At 47.6% G+C, this 18,778-nt stretch overlaps 2 protein-coding genes across 6 annotated transcripts; one reads left to right on the top strand and one right to left on the bottom strand.

Moving 5' to 3' along the window:
* Positions 1 to 2,457: 2,457 nt before the first annotated feature.
* On the bottom strand, positions 2,458 to 14,582 carry LOC103758885 (NADH-cytochrome b5 reductase-like). Of its 5 annotated transcripts, none has more exons than XM_029959688.1 (7): positions 14,443 to 14,582; positions 12,900 to 13,121; positions 11,952 to 12,100; positions 10,706 to 10,793; positions 7,468 to 7,572; positions 5,471 to 5,674; positions 3,494 to 3,846 (listed from the first exon to the last, which is right to left on the bottom strand). In XM_029959688.1, exons 2-7 carry the CDS (start codon positions 13,116 to 13,118, stop codon positions 3,643 to 3,645), a joined length of 969 nt encoding a protein of 322 aa, XP_029815548.1. In that variant the 5' UTR covers positions 13,119 to 13,121; positions 14,443 to 14,582; the 3' UTR covers positions 3,494 to 3,642. The 5 variants fall into 5 exon arrangements, with proteins under 5 accessions (XP_017927899.1, XP_017927897.1, XP_017927896.1 ...); XM_018072409.2 differs by lacking the exon at positions 14,443 to 14,582 and adding an exon at positions 14,225 to 14,310; XM_018072407.2 differs by lacking the exon at positions 14,443 to 14,582 and having other exon boundaries at positions 2,459 to 3,846; positions 12,900 to 14,215.
* On the top strand, positions 14,568 to 18,540 carry MRPL37 (mitochondrial ribosomal protein L37). Its single transcript, XM_018072366.2, is given in 10 exon segments — positions 14,568 to 14,583; positions 14,586 to 14,637; positions 14,639 to 14,688; positions 14,691 to 14,951; positions 15,183 to 15,366; positions 15,806 to 15,921; positions 16,410 to 16,595; positions 16,879 to 17,036; positions 17,550 to 17,753; positions 18,315 to 18,540. Coding segments are annotated over 10 exon segments (1,305 nt in total). The 3' UTR covers positions 18,393 to 18,540.
* Positions 18,541 to 18,778: the final 238 nt, after the last annotated feature.

The following is an 18,778-nucleotide window of genomic DNA, read 5'->3' as shown; positions in this document are numbered from 1 at the left end:
CGGACACTGCAGAGCTTAATTAGCTGCTTCCCTAATGGCTTGGAGAGGAGGTCTGTCCCTGTGCCTTGTGAAACAAGGGGCCATTGTGTGGGGCCATGCAGCAAAGAGGCAGGAGAGATCTGGCACCACGGCCCCTCCTCGATATTTCCATTGCCACAACCCTGGCTCAGTCAGGAGGAGTGCTCAGCCCTCCCAGCCCTGATCCCCTGGGCTCGGGGATAATGTGCTCCCCGACTTCTCCATTGCTGCACTATAGAGCAAGACATTCATCCTGACTTCTCCACCATGCACTACAGAGCAACATGTTCATCCTGACTGCATTCATCTCCAGCAATACCCACTGCCCTCCAGCCTTTCCACCACTGGCCTCAGCACCGAGGCACATCCCAGCATGGAGCCAGTGTCCAGGACACCAGTACCTACAGAGCTACTTCTCTCCATCCCTCCAGCTGGCCATAACCCCAGGAAATGGTATCACTGAAAATTGGTGACAATGAGGGGTCAGGGCTGTGCAGCAGAGCAGCTGTGCCCCTCCTCCCAGGAGACGGCATCCATCAACCACCGGCACATTCACCCTTCTCCTGACCTGGAGATGGCCATTCCCAGGCTGGGCCTGAGCCCAGGCAACCGGCTTGTCAGCTTCAGAGCCAGGCAGGAGTGGGAGGCAGGGGGAGAGTGAGAGGCAGCAGGGAAACAGAGGAGCCAGGACTGGAGGTCAGGCTGGAGGTGCTCCAGGTCAGCCAAGGGTACTTTGCTCCAACCAGAGACATGGTGGGTGATTTCGAGGTGTGCCATGTTGGGGCTGCCTTTGTTCCTCTGTGGGCAAATTTATAAATCATGAGTCAAAAAGGCATTTGATTCATTTAAACAGAAAGGACGTGATCAGGACTGTGAGACTTCAGAGAAGATCAAAGGTTTAAAAATTGTACCCAGGAGAAACAGGAATTATTTAGGCAGGAAATAATGAGATGAAATTAAGAGGGTATTTAGGCTGCACATGAGGAAGAAGAAAGGAAGCAAAGTGAAGCCCCTCTTCTCAGCACAGCACTGCATGGGCAGCAGGGGCTTCCTGGAGCACAGCCAAAGACCAGGGGCATCCCACCAGCATCCCCCTGCCTGGCAGGAGAGGCAGGATGTGAGCCCCTGCCCTGGCCATGCATCGGCCACCCACCACTGCAGGCAGCTCACGCACCTTAAGCTCCACAGATCCCCCAGTCACAGATCAACACTCTTTCCCCATGAAACTGCCACCACGGGATGGTTCCAGGCCTCCAAAGGAAAGGAAACCTGTCATCTTCCCTTGGCAGGGAAAATCCTGCCCAACAGCCTTTCCACTCCGTGTCCCTGCCTTTGCAGGGGTCCATGCCAAGGTCTGAAAGGGGCTGTCCCTATGGGGGATGGTTGGGACAGGGGACTCCCAGCCCAAGAAACAACAAAAGGCAGGAGGGGGAAGGGAGAGAAGGGCAGAAAATAGAGAAAAAAGTGCCTAGGGGCAGTGTAAAGGCTCCTTCAAGTCCCTACTTCCAAGGACATCATGTCCCCCATGGAGAATGTCTCGCAAAGACCCCTGTCCCCTCCGGCACAGGCAGCACCTCCTCCCGCTCGGCCGCAGCGATCGTTGCAGGATCGCATCCCGCAGCACTCACAGCTTGCTCCGTCTCTCACCACCCTCCCTTGGAGCCACGAACAAAGACGGGAGCGGCGCGGCAGAACGGCCGGACCAGCTGGGGAGGGTTTAACCATCGTGGCCCATATGTGCTGAAATACCCAGACATATTGGGGTTGTGTTTAAAGGAACAGTCCCAGCTTTCTCGCAGAAAGCCGTCGCTTTTCCAAAGCGAGCGTCAAGTTTTACCTTGGGCCTTTGCAAAAAAGGCTGGGTGGGTTTTTAGCAAAATCACAAAAAGATAAAACATTTAAAGCAAGAAGTATATAAGCAAGGTTTTTGAATACTTAATATCTGACAAAAATATTTTTTCCATTTTCCCAGCCAAGCCCAAAGTAGGGAAATCGACTGGAGAAAGCATCTCCTTATTTTATCAGCCCCATGCTGTGCAGAGGCATCTCCACTATGCAGTAACTTACAGTGGCTGAAGCACAGCTTGGATTGGAGCTGAGAGCTTGTCTTGGACCGACCATGGACAACTTCTCTGGCTCAGCCCTTCCTCCAAGGAAGTTCACATAAAAGCTACACTTGATTAATTCCAGGCATTTGGTAACTGGAGACAAACCTCTGCAATGCAAGAGGAACTTACGTTCCCTCCCAATGTGTGAATCAGAGCCACCACTTCAGTGCACGCTGCTTATTTTGTGTAACAAACACAGCTCCTTTGTGTGTAAGGTGTAGTATTAGACACAGGTACAAAATGAGGCATGAATGATAATGCAACATCACCTGGCACAACCACAACACAGCATGGACTGGGAATGAACAGAAAAACACAAAGGTGTGCAGAAAGGTTGTATTTCCCGGTGTTAATAGTAAACACAGTGGTCTAAGAAGGTAAAAGAGTGGACAGCAGATACCTTGGAGGAAAAGCAGAAGTATTTTGGACTGAAAGAGGAGAGGGGGACCAGGTGCATAGACTGGGGGCTGTGCCAGGCTGCCATCCCCCAAGGAGCTCCTTGGCTCTGCTCTCTACCCCACAGGGGAGCACCCCAGCAGAGCCCCTGAAGCTTTCACTCCTCAACGGGTGTTCCTGTGTGCTTAGGGAACCCCCTTGGGCACCTGTGAGAGTCCTGTGACAAAAACAAACAGCTGTTTATTTGAAAAGAGGTTCAATTTAATGAGCCAGGGCTATGATACAACACTTAGGGGACATGGAAAGCAAACACCCATCCTCCTTGACAAATAGCAGCCACAACCCAGCTATGTTCTCTCAGTTTTAGGACATACTCTTTGTCTTCCCAGGCAGCATTTCAAGGGTTAAGGACAGGGTAGGTAATGCAGGCTGTGTCAGGGCAGGAGCTCAGCCTGCTAAGTCCTCACTAGGCATCACTATCCACCCTTATGGACAGTTTTTCCATATATGGTTGGAAAGGTTGTTTTCAGAGAAGATCAGTGCCACCTTCTCTGTATTAGTGTATAATGGGGCAACTGAGGCACAGAGAGGTTGAAGTGACTTGCCTGACATCATCCAGCACATGACACAACCACAATGAAGCCCACAGACTCCAGACTGCCAGGCCAGTGCTCTGCTGTTCCCTTGGCCAGACACTCTTCTCCCTGAGGATTAAATCTCTCCTCTGGACACTTAAGAGGGCACAATACCACTGCAGAATAACATGGATTGCAAAGCAAGTCCCTGGTCCCCATTTTAGAGCAGACCTGCATGTAGATGGTTTTAGTACCCCCTTAGATCTCTCTCTTAAAATTGTGCTTGAAGATTTCCATTAAAATTACCACACTGTTCCCTCAGGTGTGGGTGGCACACCTTGTAGCAGCCACTCTGGAATGGCACGCAGTCCTTAAAACACTCCATAGTGAGACTCATACTGGAGACAAATAGTTGATCGAAAGGCCTATGAAGATGTATGTCCAAGGAACTCAGTCCACTGAGCTGACCCATTTTGTGCAATGTCTGCAGAGAAACAAGGACGTCCAAGACTCGGCCTAAGGTTCCTCAGGTCAGGAATATCCAGCTAAAAGACAAAACAGGAATTTTCTTCAATTCCTGCAGCTTTCAAGTATCTAGTCATATCTTCATTGAATGCAGAAGAGCCACAGATTAATACAAATGGCCTTCTTCGACAGGAATTTATTATTGTCTTCATCAAGTCTTCATTGAGACGACCAGTATATGTGTTTTCTTGATAGCTCCAAGGAAGTTTTTCCAGTGAAGTTTCCTGAAAAGGCAAAAGGGTTGCCGTGTGTCATGTTAAAAAGGACAGCTGATTGCTTACAGCCAAATCTCTCTCCTCCCCTCAGAGTACTGCACAGGATCCTTTCACCCTTGTGACACTATGTGGGTAGCACTGACCCTTCCTGAGAGCTGCATTCATCTTCCAAAGCCCAGATGAAATCTCTCCCTGCCATGGGACCTGGCCACTTGCTCAGGTTGGACTGAACAAAACCAGAGTGTAACTATCACTAATAAAAGCTACAGAACCTTCTCCCTAGAGAACCACCTCCCAGTGCACCTTTCTTATTCCCAAATCCTAGATCCCAAGTCTATTTCTCTCTATTGCCTCTCCCATTCCCAAGTCTCTTTCAGTCCCATCCCCCTTGACCAAAACTGAAAGAATCTAGCTCTGCTCCAAACACAGCTCTGATCCCATGAGAAGTGTTTAGGTCCCGTGGCATTAGAGCCAGTGGGGACTCCCCCACTGCTATTAATCAGGAGGTGCTCAGATGTGGTGGTGACAGGCAGCAGAGTGAAATACAGACACAGACAGATATATAATCCCAAGAGGGAGGATGCACGAGCCAGTCTTGGACAACCACAAGCCTGCTAAGAGAAGAGGAGAAAGGGAGAGATGCATACACAGTGCAGACAGTGTTGACAGGGGTCAGGTGGGTTTCTTGCCCTTTGCTGATTGAATTTCAAGACCTCCACATGCTCGAGACAGCACTCAAGAGTTTAAATACCCTGAAAAGGGTATTTAAGCCGTGTCACCAGAGACAATTATGGTTATGCTCCTACAGAGCAGCTGAGGGGGTGTCCAAGTCACCAGTACTTTTCCCTCTACCAAATCTCAACTTGCCGAGGCCACATGTGGAACAGAATGTAAGAGGCAGTTCCACTGTGAGAGATACAAAAAATGATTCATCCGAGAAACTAAAAATGCACTGGGATTCATTCCCTTAGCATAAATAATTCTTTCTATATCCTCCCTGCAATGAATCCTTATTTCTGACAGAAATAATTTTTAACCATCAAATCCATGCAGAACACAGGCAACTTTGGGACCAAATGGAAATGAAAAGACTGCTCAAAACGTAAGACCACTGAGAGGTATGCCCTCATCCCATGAACGCGGCAGAAAAGTAATTTTACAGAGGGTAAACAACTTTTAGAAGTTTAAAAATGGGTCAGCAAGAAAAAATAATTGCTGGGAAGTTGGTGGTAGCATACCAGAAAAAGAGAGCTCTGGTCATAAGCAATGAATGGAAGATAAGGACGGATTAAGGCACTGGTATTAGGAAAGAAAAAAATAGTTTATTTGCTGTTTAGGTGCAGCAACAACTGTTTGAAGTGGGGGGAATAATCAACAGTGACTATAAAACAGCAAAACAACAGAATAGCTCCCAAGAGAGGGACAAGCAGTGATGGCCACCTCCCTGAAATTCTCCAGACTAGTAACACTGTAAACACGCGTAGCAGGTTTAACCACAGCAGCCACCAGATCACAAAGTAGCCTGGTTGACTTAGAAAGAATTAAGATCGGGCTCACAGAGAAGTGGAGGAGGCAGAGGCTCACCCAGCACACAGAACCCTCACAGGAATGTGCTTCATGCCCATTTATTTACCTGGCTTAGGATATAAAATATTCTGATGTTCCAGTATCGAGCCAAATCCTGCAGAAGAGGTTTCAAATAAATTTTGTCAAAAGTAGGGAAGCAGCCAACAAGAGTTACAAAGGTTTCATCCTCTTCATTATCTGTTATGGACTGGAGGATGGGAAGCATTGGTGCAAGGCCGGTGCCAGAAGCCAGCATGAGGAGTTCTCCATACTAACAACAGAACAGAGAATTTGGAATGAGCTGTGGTGGCTGGAAATCGATGTGCTTATGGTCAGGTCCTCCTTGCTGCCATGCTGGTAAAGGGTCCCTTGAGAGACAACACATCAGAAGGTCATGCACTGGTAAATTCAAATCTCAGAATGTATTTTTCTGCAAAGGATTACAGATAGCACTTCCAGGGTTTATATCTCAAATTTAGTGAAGCTGGATTTTACCCAAATATAATAATTTATCCTAACTCTAGCCTTGATTTCAAACAACTTCTGTTTCAGTTTCAATTCTGCAGTACACTCTGCTGACCCACTGTGTGTTTTCTCCCACTGGAAATGTTCCCTGTGTTTGTCTTGGATGCTGCAAAGTACAATCCTGAAGGACCTCTGGAAGAAACAGGTTCTTCTCCATCCTGATCCACATGTCTTCCTGGTGCATTATCTCAATTTTCTCAGAGCTACCAGCAGCACATAGAGCTTTCCATCTCCAAGGGGGAACATTCACTCTACTTGGAATAGGGATGTTCAGGCAGTAAGGTGTTGTGTATAGCAGGAAAGAAGGTTCCCAGCACTTTCCCAAGCTGCCAGCCAGTGTGCACCAGTGCTAGAACTGGGACCTAAACCCCTCAGAGGCTGCTTGTGCTCTGTTTTGACTTGGCATTTTATTGTGAATTGATCCGATCTGCCTGAATTGGAGTCCTGTTCTACTGGCAGCAGGTACAGAAAAACAAAAATTTTACTATAAAACTAATACTCAGAACCTGTGTTATAATTCCTAAATAATAAACAGTTTTTCACAGCAAGTTGTTTTAAAGATTGCTCAGGTGCTTTGCAAACTGCATGTACACAGATCACACAGCATCACAGAATATGCTAAGTTGGAAGGGACCCACCAGGATCCTCAAAGTCCAACTCCTGGTCCTGCACAGAAGACCACTTCTAGGCAAGATTGCTATGTTCTGTCCCAAATGATTATCTGGAAGCTTTTAAAAAGAGAAGGGAACAGTGACCTAAACCAGCAAGGAGAGTATTTCAGGAAGCAGGACACAATTGATATGCATAGAGCTCAGCTACTCAGATTTTACAGCCTTACTTTTGTTGGGGTGGGGGGGTGGGGGTGGGGAAAGGAAGCCAAAAAACCCATAAGGCTTTGGGATCTTAATGACCAGTGTTTCAGTTTTGCTCCTCATTTGAAAGGTCAGAATTAAGTAACCACATTAGTATGTGTGAGAAGTCTCCCCCTGAAACAGGATCTGCCTTTCTTTGCAGCCAGCCTGGTATCAGCAGGTGGGATCAGCGTTTGTGGAGTGGCTGAGTGACCTGACACCTCACTGGAGCTGCTGCAGTTCAGGGAATACCCGAGAGAGAGAAGAAGATTAACACCTCCCCTTTGCTCACCCAAGAGAGAAGAAGATTAACACCTTCCCTTCTCTTGTGCTCAGTGACAAAATAGCGATGTGGGTCAAACCAGGCAAAAACAGTCATTGCTGGTGGAAAGTAAGTTCCCTTTGTCAAGCACGTCAGGAACTTCTAATGCAAATGATGAACACAGAGGCTTGATAATATTTTCCAGCCTCCCATCTACCTCCCTCTCCTCTTCCTCCTTAAATATTCTGCAGTTCAATAAGGCGTACGTGCTCCAACTGACTGCTAATGCTGTAGCACTGTACAGTAACCCAGGAAGTCCCTAAAATAATAATGAAAACAGCAATCAAATTGATGTCTTCCCTTTAGAGTATTGAACAAAGCTGGCTGCCACAAGGTGAAGCATCCTATGTCTCTTAGGGAACTAACCTTATTAGGTTGATATGGGAACCCTCCAAACGGCCCACGCCAAAAGACCATGTCTCCTTTTTTCCACGTTTTTATGTATTGTGACATCAGCCCAGCTTCATAGCACTAATAAAAAACATTGCACAAAAGAAAAGAATAATTATACTCAGTTGGAAAGTTTCCCAGCTTAAAGTCAATTATAAAGTTATCTACGTTCAAACAAAAAGGGGACAAAAAAACATTTTGTGTGTTTAAAAAGAAAGATTTTTCTGTTTAAAAAATAACTCAGAGTTATACCCAAAACAAAGACATTTAAATTAAATCATATTGGATCCACTCCAGCCTGACTATAATGTAAACACAACCCCCTCTCATGCAGTCTGAATTTCCAAAACTGGAAAAAGCTTATCAGAGTTCTTGCTTACAAAGCACACAGAGAAGAGTGTCTTGAATGCAAAGCACAGTCCAGGCCTTCAAGTGTTCTCCAAATCCCAGGGTTTGGGGTCTGGAAATGCCCTCTGGGTACTGTTAGTTATATAAACACTGCATAGCTCTTGCTTTATTTCAGTCTCTCAGATGCTGTGCTGATATAATTAGTGACCCAAAGCCAGGTTTCTAATTTGTAAAACCCTTGTTTTCAGAACAGATCATCTGGATGCTAAGGGATGCCTCCACATTTTCAAAAGAATATGTTAATGTTGGCCTCATGGAAGAAAAATATTAGCAAAAAAACCTGCCTTACTTTCTACCAGGCACAAACAATATTATCCAGGCTGTTGCCTGCAGGAATGCTGATCTCAATCCCGACTGATGAGAAAGGGTTGGTGCTTGCTAGAAACAGAGCAGGGAGGAGAGGCTGGAAAATAAAGGGCTCATCCAAGGCAACCTGTTGCTATTTGCCATATGTACATCCATGCCCCGTATGTATGACCACTTTATGATTAAATAGAACAAATGTGAGCAAAAGAGCGGCCACGGTCCGGGATGTGGCCGGAAAACAAGGACTGGTCCAAACAGCAAGAGCAGGAAAGCCCAAGAGCTGCGGCTCACAAGCGGTCTGGTGCAGAGGTGATGCCACAGATAAGCCTGGGGAAGGGCAACACGACCGAAGGTCAAAAGATGGGATTTGATATAAGCCTTTGACAACTCCAGCCTACACAAAAGCAGCGTATTTTGGGGTATTTTCTGCACACAAACTGGAGAGACGCCCAGCTCCACACCCCAGTGCCTTGGCTGGCCACCAAGCTGCACTGCAGGCAAACAAAATTGGTGAACCACAAAGCAGCTCAGAAAGAGTGAGCATGTGCTTGTGCTTGCAAAGCAGTGTTAGGTAATAAAGAACAGAGACGCTCCTCCCCTCCTAACACCTCACTTAAACCTGAAGAACTATTAGCACCAGTTGCTACAGTCCAAAGGCAAATCAAATACACACCCAGGCTCTGAGTTACCGTCAGAAACATTTTATGTTCAGAGGGCTCTGGGCAGGCGCTAAGTCTCACACAAGGAGTGTGCAGTTGCATCAAAGGAGCATGTTTTATACCTCCCTTCTTCAAATACATATGGAAACTCAAGGCAAGGGTAGAAAAGTCAGTCCCAGTTACTGCCTATTCCCAAAGGACCGGGGTAATGGAAACTAAAACAATCCTCCTTTCACCAAAATTATTTCCAAAAAAATTGAAGTGAGAAGTGATTGAGTGGGTTTAAAACCCAATTTTTCTAAATAAAAAGAAAAAAAATAATTATCTCCTGAGGGAAAACTTCTACACCCAGTTTTACATGGAGAGAAACCCTAACATTATAAAATCACTCAAAAAGAGGGTTATGCTCTGTAAATGGCAACTCCCTCACTCTTAACTGTAGTATCACAAATGCAGTGCTATAATAACAGGAGAGAGAAGTGTTTGAACAGTGCTTGGATTGCATAGTAATAATAATAATAATATAGTACTTTCCAAAATTGCCTGAATAGTGTGAAATATACCACAACCTACAGAGTGAGTTATAAAAACGGCTGCTTTACACTGGGTGTTACCAACCTCTTTTGTCACTGCCCGAGAATAACTATAGCTCCTTTTGGGATGAAAGGTTCTATATAAAGGAAAGGTATCATTACAATCATTACTATTATTATTGAAATGCAAAACCTGTGAGTAATGAGCCGCTATACATGAAATTTCACAGTCATCCTGTGAATGTATCCTATTAATGCAACTCAAATGTAATACTTCTCTCCCCTACCACTCACCAGTTGCCACAAGAATGGGGAAATGACCCTCCCATAGGTGTCCTACAGAAGCTGTTCACTTCTCTAAAGGCCAAGGTTTGTATTTCAATGTACAATGCATAATAAACCCCAAAAACATGAAATCCTGGAAGACAGGCAGAGGGCAAGCGGTCACCCTCTGCAAGCCACCTGGGATACCCAGCTCTCTGAATTTCACACCTGTACTGAAGTCTGTGTCTGCCCTGAGGAATCACTAGTGACATACAAATGCAGTATTGGAAAAATGTTCTTCCAGTCGATATTTGCCACACAAAGTCGTAATATATGAGGGCCCTGCAGGCTTTATTCAAACCTCCTATAAAATAATTTTGAACTCAAGCAACACTTTGTGGTAACCTCCAGAAGGGCCAAGACACTTGTCCCAGTCAGGGCTCTGCCATCCCATCCACCCTGATAGATGCAGCCTGTGTCCATGGGACACCTTTCTGCCCATGGAGACCCTCTCACACTGCAGCTCTAGAGCCCTGCCCACACACCAGGAACAGCTGCTCCCTGTTCCACTGTCTGTCTACATTTTTAACCAAACTGACATTTTTTTCTGTGGTGTGTTCTTGGAGTCAAATACAGTGGGAAGGATAAGGGCTGGGCAAACACTTCCCAAAGTCAGTGGTTCAACTGGGCTGACAACTGGGTGTGATTTCAAAGACAGACTGAAAAGGCAAAATTATACGAGAGAAGAAGAATGGGCACCTCTTTCCACCTTGTTGACTGCTAGGCACCCAAGAGGTTCTCCCAAGTGCTCAACAGGGCTTCTGCTGCAAAGCCCTTGTTTGTGTGTCACCTTTCTCTGCTTTCAGTTTTGTGGGAAAAACTGCAATTCTTATCAACAAAGCACAACCATTTCAAAACAAGACAGAAACAGTGCATGAGGGATTTGAGAGTCTCACTCCAAGTGCTGCCAGTGTGCTTGGTTCCTAAAGAAAACACAGTCCCCAGCACCTTAGACTCTACTCCATATTGTCCGGGCTTACTTACTTTAATTAGAACTTCAAAATAACCTTCTGCATTCCCAGGGCTGATCGGAGTATAGGCTCGCTGGACCTCCAAACCATTCACCACTCCCCTGAGAAGATAAAGAGGAACCCACTGTGACTTGGGCCATCGGGGATTACCAAACTCCTGCAGCTCTCTGGGGAGACAGGGCAGGCAGCAGGTCCTCTTTCCAGTGGCTCAGCCTGTGCACAGATGCAAAACACTTCCCTTCCACAGGTAAAAATCCAGGGGGAACATAGTGGCTTAAAGGCACCTTTTGTTTTCCCGGTGGTGGCCCCAACTGTACCACATCCAGCTCTGGGACACACCCCTGGAAGGGTGTTTGAGCGGCTTTGTGAGAAATGGCTGAATGTGCAAGAGCGGCAAAGGGGGGAGAAAACACTTCCATGCTTGAGTCTGCTGTTCCTTTTGAGCTGGGGTCACTTTCTGTGTCCAGTCAGCATCTGGTAATTAAATAACAAAAACCAGGGCACAGCCTTGACCTGAGGTCTTGTCAATATAGACTGTATTTTCCTGTAAGTCTTATAGAATATATCCACCCTGCTCTTTACTACTGACCACGAGAATTGATTGAAGTGACCAAACCTTTTTCTCTGCTGCCTGATGAGACAGGGCTGGAAGGAGGAGCATGTGCTGGCAGCAGAAACCAGCTGCACACATCAGCTCTTAACCTACTAGTAACGTCAACAGAGGCAGATCAATGGCATCGTAACAGGACTTTTCCTATCTGGCAATGATCACCACAGATGGCTGAGAAACAGAAACCTTCCCCAAGTGGCCCCTTTCCGGCAAGCAATAAAGTACACAGGAGGGTTGTTTTGCTCAAAGTCAGTCAGGCAATGCCTGGGCACTGGGATTACACCCTGGGTGCTGAAGTGCAGAGCTCTTGGGAAAGTGCAGCTCATTGTCTTCATTCCAACACGCTAGAGTAAATCATCTGTTGTAACATCTATTCTTTGAGTCTTTCTTTCTGCAAATGGATTTTCTTAATCACACCTAGTTCTTTCTGACCCACCGATGCAACGATAATGCTGAAGAAAACTACAGCTTTGGAATGGCTTTTACCATGGAATTAGTGGAGCCAGCGAGCTCACGAGCTCTTTTCATCTGTGTCGTTGTGGAGGTACAGAAATCACGATTTGCCTGCTATGAAGCCTTTGTCTATTGACAAACCCCTACATATTAGGTTACATAATGCAGACTGTTTAACTAGCACAGAGAACAATACCTTAACACGATATGTTGTCCTAAACTCAATTGCAAGCTGCTGTTTCCCGGTAATTCAAATTTGTACTGGTAGGTGTCCTCTGTCAGCTGCTCCACCGAGCTCACGCTGAATGCAGTGAATGTATCTGGATTCAGCACTGAATTACTGCTCTGCAAGAACAACAATAAATAATTACTTGGTTAGATGGTGTCTTTTATGATTTCATTCTTCTCTGGAAGCAAACGTGCATGCTAATCTAGCAGCCGAGATACTCAGGACATGTATTAAACGCTGGGGCCCGGCGCAAATTCCAGCTCTCTGCTGATTCATTATCATGTTCTGCAGTGTGCACTTTGGGATCTTGCATTTCCCCACCACCACCACCTTCTTTTTAAATTATATTTTTTTTACACCTTACAGCAAGGTCATCCTATTATGACTCACTGCAATCATTCTCCCATGTCTAAAAACAAACAGAAATAATTCTGCTAAAAGCGCCAAGCACCGCTTTGGGGGCAACTTTGCAACCTACTGATGGCCACAGCAAACAGGAAATACTATCAGTTGTTTCAGCTGATCTTTTTTGCTTGACCCAGCATAGTTAATCTTATGTAAAAGGGCACTGACAAGCTTCAAATTACACTCTGAAGACAACTGCTCCACCACACACAATACAGCTTTTTTCAGCCTCAAAATATGAGCCTAAAAATCAGGAGAAGATGAAAAAGGTGGGGAAAACAGAGCTTCTCCGAGGAAACTCTGAGAGGAGAGCTGCAGATTCAGGGCTGTAATGCGACACCAGGGAGAACTTGACACTTGGAAAATCACATTACAGCAGGGAGAGAGCAGCCAAGGGGGAGGGTGAAGCAGAGTTTGGGGAATTGCATTTACAGCCATCTCTTAAGGCACCACTTGAACCTACTGCTGCATCCCTCGCCCATCACCACAACCTCAGACCCTAACAAGCACCATCAAAGCACAGGCTCCAGGATGTGATGGAGGTAGATCGACCTGCTCCCTCTTTTCTGTGAGAAGGCTTTTGTCTTGCTTTGCCTTGGCCCTCTCCCATTGTGCAAGCTCCTTCTCGTACACGTCATAGATGCAGGGTTTGCAGCCGCCGCCGCAGCACTGGGATGGAGAAGGTTCCCGGGGTCTGAGAGCCAGCCAGTCCTGCTCACTGCCACTCATTGCCTGCAAAACACAAGTCCTGCACCAAAACCAGCATGACAAAGAGCGGCATGTGCTCACCAGCCAGGCATTTTTGGAGAAGGACTGACAAAATCCCTCTTGAGTATTGTGCATGTGTATCTCAGGGAAAACTGAAAACCTGGAGCTGATCTGTGCCTGAAACACCCCATTTTTTTTGAGTGCTCACTGCTTTTGCACTGTCCAGTGCAGGAATGCCAGACATCACAGCCAGCAGCCCAGACCCTTAGTCCAGCCTCAGGCCCACCTCCCCAGCCTGGCTGCCCAGCCAAAGCCACGCTCTTTAATCCTGCTTGCTCTGCCGGGGTGATTTCCTACAAAAGAGCAGCTTGGTCACCTGGAACAGAAACATCTTAAAAATCTGCAGCTGAGTCCAGGAAAACGGGTGACAAACCCAACCACCAAGACAATGGGTAACAAACCCAACCACCAGATGTGGCCTGAGTTGTGCAGCTTTGGAAGAGGGGGAAGGGCAGTGAGCTGAAAGTCGGGTTTAGAGCCAAGGGACTTGAGGCAAATGGGGCAAAGTCTCAGGAAAACAAACTCTTTGGTTATGGGCATTGAGTCTGCCTTTAAATGTAGACACATAGGGAAGGGCAGGAAGCACAGGAAGGGAGATTTTATCCCTTGCTCCCGGTGCTTCCAAGCGAGCTGTACACATCAAACACTCCTCAAGCCAAAATCGCACTGCAGACCTCGCAGGGACCCTGCTATTTTTACACACTGGCTGGGTTAACGCTGCTCCCAATGCATTTGTGTCCGTATCCTTTGAACGCAAGGGGGTCCACAGGAAATTTTGAAGCCACGGGTGACCAAGCCGAAGCAAGGGAACATTTAGCACTTCGAGCAGCTTCGCTGTCAAGGTCAATTAATTAACCTTCACCCCCCGCAACACGAATACACTTATTTTAAGGATATGGAGGGAGAAGAGAGAACCAAAGGCGACTGGTCCAGCTGCCCACAGCGCCCGCTGGGGACCCCGAGCACACATGGGCTATGAACGAGGGGTAACCCCGACCCGGCCGTGGGTGAACCCGGAACCCTCAAGGCTCCAGGATGGGCAGATTTACAGAGTTTCGAGCACTTACTGTGCGGACCCGGGGCCTGGGACACACCGCCCCGGGGGGATCGCACACACCGCCCCGGGGGCACAGCACAGCCCCGGCACCTCCCACCCAGGCACGGTCTCTCAAGTGCCCCCCCGCCCCGCGGGCGAGGAGCCGCCTCTCCTCTCCCGCCCGCCTCCCCCCAGTTACCCACACGACACCCACCCTCCCCGCCAGGCAATTTGCCGACTCTCCCTTACGGCGGGGCGCGCCCGCCCGCCATTGGCCGCCGCCGCCGTCAGTCACCGGGGGAGGCGATGGGGGACGGTCCCTCTCCAAGATGGCGGCGGGCGGGCGCTGAGGCGGCGGAGGGAGGAGGAGGAGGATGGCAGTGGCGATGGCGGCGGGCCGGTGGCGCTGAGGCGGGCGGGGGCGGCGGCGCGGGCCTCACCCGCGCATCCTCACCCGCGCGGGGCGGCCCCGCCACCGCGGGCCGCTGCCGCGCACGCCTGGACCACGCGCGGGCCTCGCCGGAGGTGCTGGCGGCGGATGGTGGAGCGGCGGCCGGTTCGGAAGCAGGTGGAGCTGGACACCATCACGTGCGCGGGACGGCAGCACCACATACCCGGCCTGGCCTGGCCGCGCTTCCCGCCCTGGGACCGCGGCTGGCACGACCCCTGGCACTCGCCGGGGCCGCGCCACGAGGAGATGCCGCTGTACAAGGAGCGGGGGTGCTACATCTGCCACCAGGGTGTCCGAATGCTGGAAGGTACCACACACCCGCTCTGCCCCCAGCGCTGCCCCCTCCACCAGCACTCACCCTGCTCTGCCTGCCAAGGCTTCTCCTCACACAGAGTGTAAACAGAACACGGGCCGTGAAGAGCCTGCCCAGCCTCATGAGCTGCCTGGCAGCCTCGGTAACATAGTGCAGAATCACAGAATGGTTTGGGTTGGATCATCCCTGTCACCTGTGACATACCACGTTGGGTTGTGTTTGCAGGGGTGCGGCAGGCGCAGTGGCTCACCAAGACGAAGCTGGTGGAAGGTTTGCCTCCATCCGTGCAGAGCATCCTGGACAACCCGGCCCACGGGCTGCAGGAGCATGAGGAGCGGGTGAAGGATGCGATCTCACACGCGCGGTTCTGGGACACCAGAGAGGTTGCTCCCAAGAGGGAACGTTTCTGGTGAGTCTGCAGCTGTAGGGACAGTTTTTAACACTACAAGGAAAATTCAAACACAAGTCTACTGTTGAGAGACTGACTTGCTGTGTGAAGTTGTCATCTTTAAAACAAGGCAACAACCAAAACGACCAATGAAACGCAATTTTGATGTTGACAGTAGCACTGACATAAATGCTCTGCTACATTAAAGCTGCTTTCAAGCCAAGGTCTCTGTTTCACCTTGAGATCTACTTCTAGCTGATGCAGAATATCAGTTTTTAAAATAATAATTGTAAGCATTACCTCTGCCAACTTGGAACAGGATTGGTGTGTGTGATATTAATCTGCAATCTCTGCTGTGATATGTTTTACATACAGTAATTTTACATCATTTGTGCCCCAGAAACGTTTGCCTGCCCTTATGATCCCATTTTTATATAACAGTTTTTTTCTCCTTTTAAAGCCCAGTGCTGTTTGAAGACTTGATACATTTATGCCGGTTAATGTCTAGGAAGTATCCTGCTCTGAGTAAAAGGATGTTGGCTAGAAACTACAGGATAGCAGCAACATGGGAAAGAGGTTAGTTGCTGCCATGGTGGAAGCATTTAGCTCTTTAAGATTAGAGGGGTAAAAATGCTGCTGGCTTTAAGGATGAGGACTTGGAGCAAGTTAAACAATTTCTGGAACCCTGCAGGTAATTCTTCCCGTTTTGAAAAGTGCTGTCAGCATGGGCAGCCTTGGATGATGGCAGGATATTCTCCCTGAGGACATTACTATGTGTTAGACAATATTGACAGTATGGTGGGAGAAGAGAACCAAGGCCTTGGACCTGATTGTGTGTTTGTGTCTCTCTCTGTTGTTTTTCTAAGTATGTTTAGTTAAGAACTTAATACCAACAATTAGCATTGGTATATTAGGAGAATAACCTACAGCTGGGCTACTAAAGATGGGTTTGGAGGTGAGGGGCAGAGAGTGAGCCTTGCAGAACAGACTTGTAAAAGGAAATGTACATCTTTCCCTAATCTGATTTCACCAGTGTTTGAATGTAGTCTAATTTCCCTCCCCAGAATCCGTTCTCCTTCAGATCCGTGGCCTGAATGGAATACTCATGAACTCTATGGCCCCAATACCACCAGTAGCCTCCAAGGAGGAGATCCTAGCCACCAAAGAACATGTTCTGGAGACCTTCCATCCCATCTTGCCTACAATTGACCTTCAGGAGGTGAATGTCTACAAAGAGCTCAATGACACAGGTAAATCCAGCTGTTGATAATAATATTGTCAGTGTTTGGGTTAGCCTAGAGCCCTTGTCCTTCTGTGAGGCAGCTGAGAGGGGGAATGTGTGGGAATGAGGGGACAGAGGAGCTGGGTAAAGGAGTGCAGTGCAAGCGCTCCAGACCTGTGGACTAAGCAGGACAATGGAGAAGAACTTAAACCCCAGCAAATTGCTTTAACAGTTCCTGAAGATAAAGGGAGAGAACATCGGTTGTGTAGTGTCTTACTGAGCGATTTCTGACATGACTATCTGCTGTTTAGGTTTCAGAGATGGTTATCCCTACTCTCATCCTCACACTCTGTTCTTCCTGGAGTCAGCCGTCATTTGCCCTGACAGGTTCAGACCAGAACAGCTCCGTGCTAAAATGCTGATGTTTGCTTTTGGCAACGCGCTGGCCAAGGCCAAGGCGCTGTATGGGGTATGTATGGCAGGCTGCTGCTGGGCCTTTGTTCTCCCTCTAGTGCTGCAGCAAGTGGAGGGAGTCCTGAAATTCCCTTGCCGTGGCATGCTACAGTACTTCTCACATCCAGACTTCCCCATCCAAAGGTCTAACCCCAACCTTCAGGTTACTGATGTCTCCTGATCCAGAAATCCTCCGCTCAGCAACAAGTGTGTTCGTGATGTAACACGCACTGGGGTGGTAATGGGCAGGAACCAGGGAGTAAGTTCAGCTGTAAAACTCTGACCCATCCCACAGCTCAGTATTTAAATTGACACTTCATTGCTGGCTGAAGGAGGAATTTTAATTAAAATACAAAATCTACATTCAAAACTTGTTTGACTAGAGTAATTTTCTGGGCAAGGTAACAATACATTTATTAAAATCTTGGCTTTAAACCAACTCTAAGATGCAGAATCAGCAAGTACTCATACAATTTCTGTAGTAACTGGCTTTTAAAACATTCTCCCCCACCCCCTCTTCTTTTCCTAGAATGATCCCAAGGTTTTGGAGCAGCCAATAGTGGTGCAAAGCATTGGCACAGATGGCCAGCTCTTCCAGTTCATGGTGTTCCAGTTAAATACAACAGACCTTGTCTCTAACGATGGCATAAAAAATCTAGTGTGGATTGACTCCGATCAGAAACTGTATGAAACAGCCCAGTGTGTTCCAAAAATCAAGAAGAGAGTTGTAGTGGTAAGCAAACCTTTGGAAATGGTCCTGGAAATCCTGCCCTTTCACCTTGGCAGGAGGTTTGAGAGCTGGTGCAGAGCTGCAGCAGGTTTTAAACCAGCTGAAGGGACCTGACGTGGGCACTGGCCTAGTTGTTCCCTAAGCAGGTGTTCCTGAGGGGAACGGTTCCTGAGTGTTTGTAGTGCTGATGTGCCACATGCCAAGCTTAATATGAACTCCTGTGTACAGATATCCCTGTCTGTAATCCACCATCTCATAATATGCTTGTTTAAAACCAGCTCTGCTGAAGGAAGTGCTTACATGCTGCTGTCAGCCTTGCTGTAAACAGAGCACGGGGCTGTCAGCACTGGTTATACTGGGAGGGCATCTCACTGATGGTCAGAGGGATTCGGCTCTCTGAGATTGACACCAGTGGAAGTACCCCCACACAAACCCCTCTGGGGAAGAGAGCACAATTTAGAAGCTACCACGCCTGAAAGTCTTATTCAAGCATGTTTAAAGCCGTTGTTTGTCTACATTAATCACTTCACTGCAAACTGAGCATCCGTGTCTTTTTCTCTGCAGAAGCCCGTTGGAATTCATGGCTTTCAGCCAGACACATTCAAGAAGTTTCTGGCACTGTATCTGCATGGAACTGTGTGAAATTCAGCTCAAATGAAAATACTTCACCAACTGTACCTGCTGCTTCTCTTTGCCAGAACCATCACATAATTAAAGAAAGGTGGATTAATTTACTTTTAAAAATAAATTATATCGTTACTGAAAGTAAAATATTTTTTTTTAAACTAAATAGTGCATGAAGAAACTCTTTCATTTTAGGGGCTCACCTCTGAATTTGGGTTAGAGAAGTCATCAAATGCATCTTCCTGCACTCTTCCTCCATTGCCTGGAAAGAACATAAGCCAGTCATTATTCCTCTGCGCAGGCTCTGTTCTCAGTGAGCTTCTGCACAGAGCCAGACTCAAACCTATTCCTGAGGTTGCTTTGAGTCCCTCTGAATGCAGAAGAGACTTACAAAGCTTCAAGGG

This window comes from Manacus vitellinus, unplaced genomic scaffold (genome assembly GCF_001715985.3).
Source record: "Manacus vitellinus isolate BGI_N305 unplaced genomic scaffold, ASM171598v3 scaffold_21_pilon, whole genome shotgun sequence".
NCBI lineage: Eukaryota > Metazoa > Chordata > Aves > Passeriformes > Pipridae > Manacus > Manacus vitellinus.
This window is presented reverse-complemented; position numbering and strand designations above follow the sequence as displayed.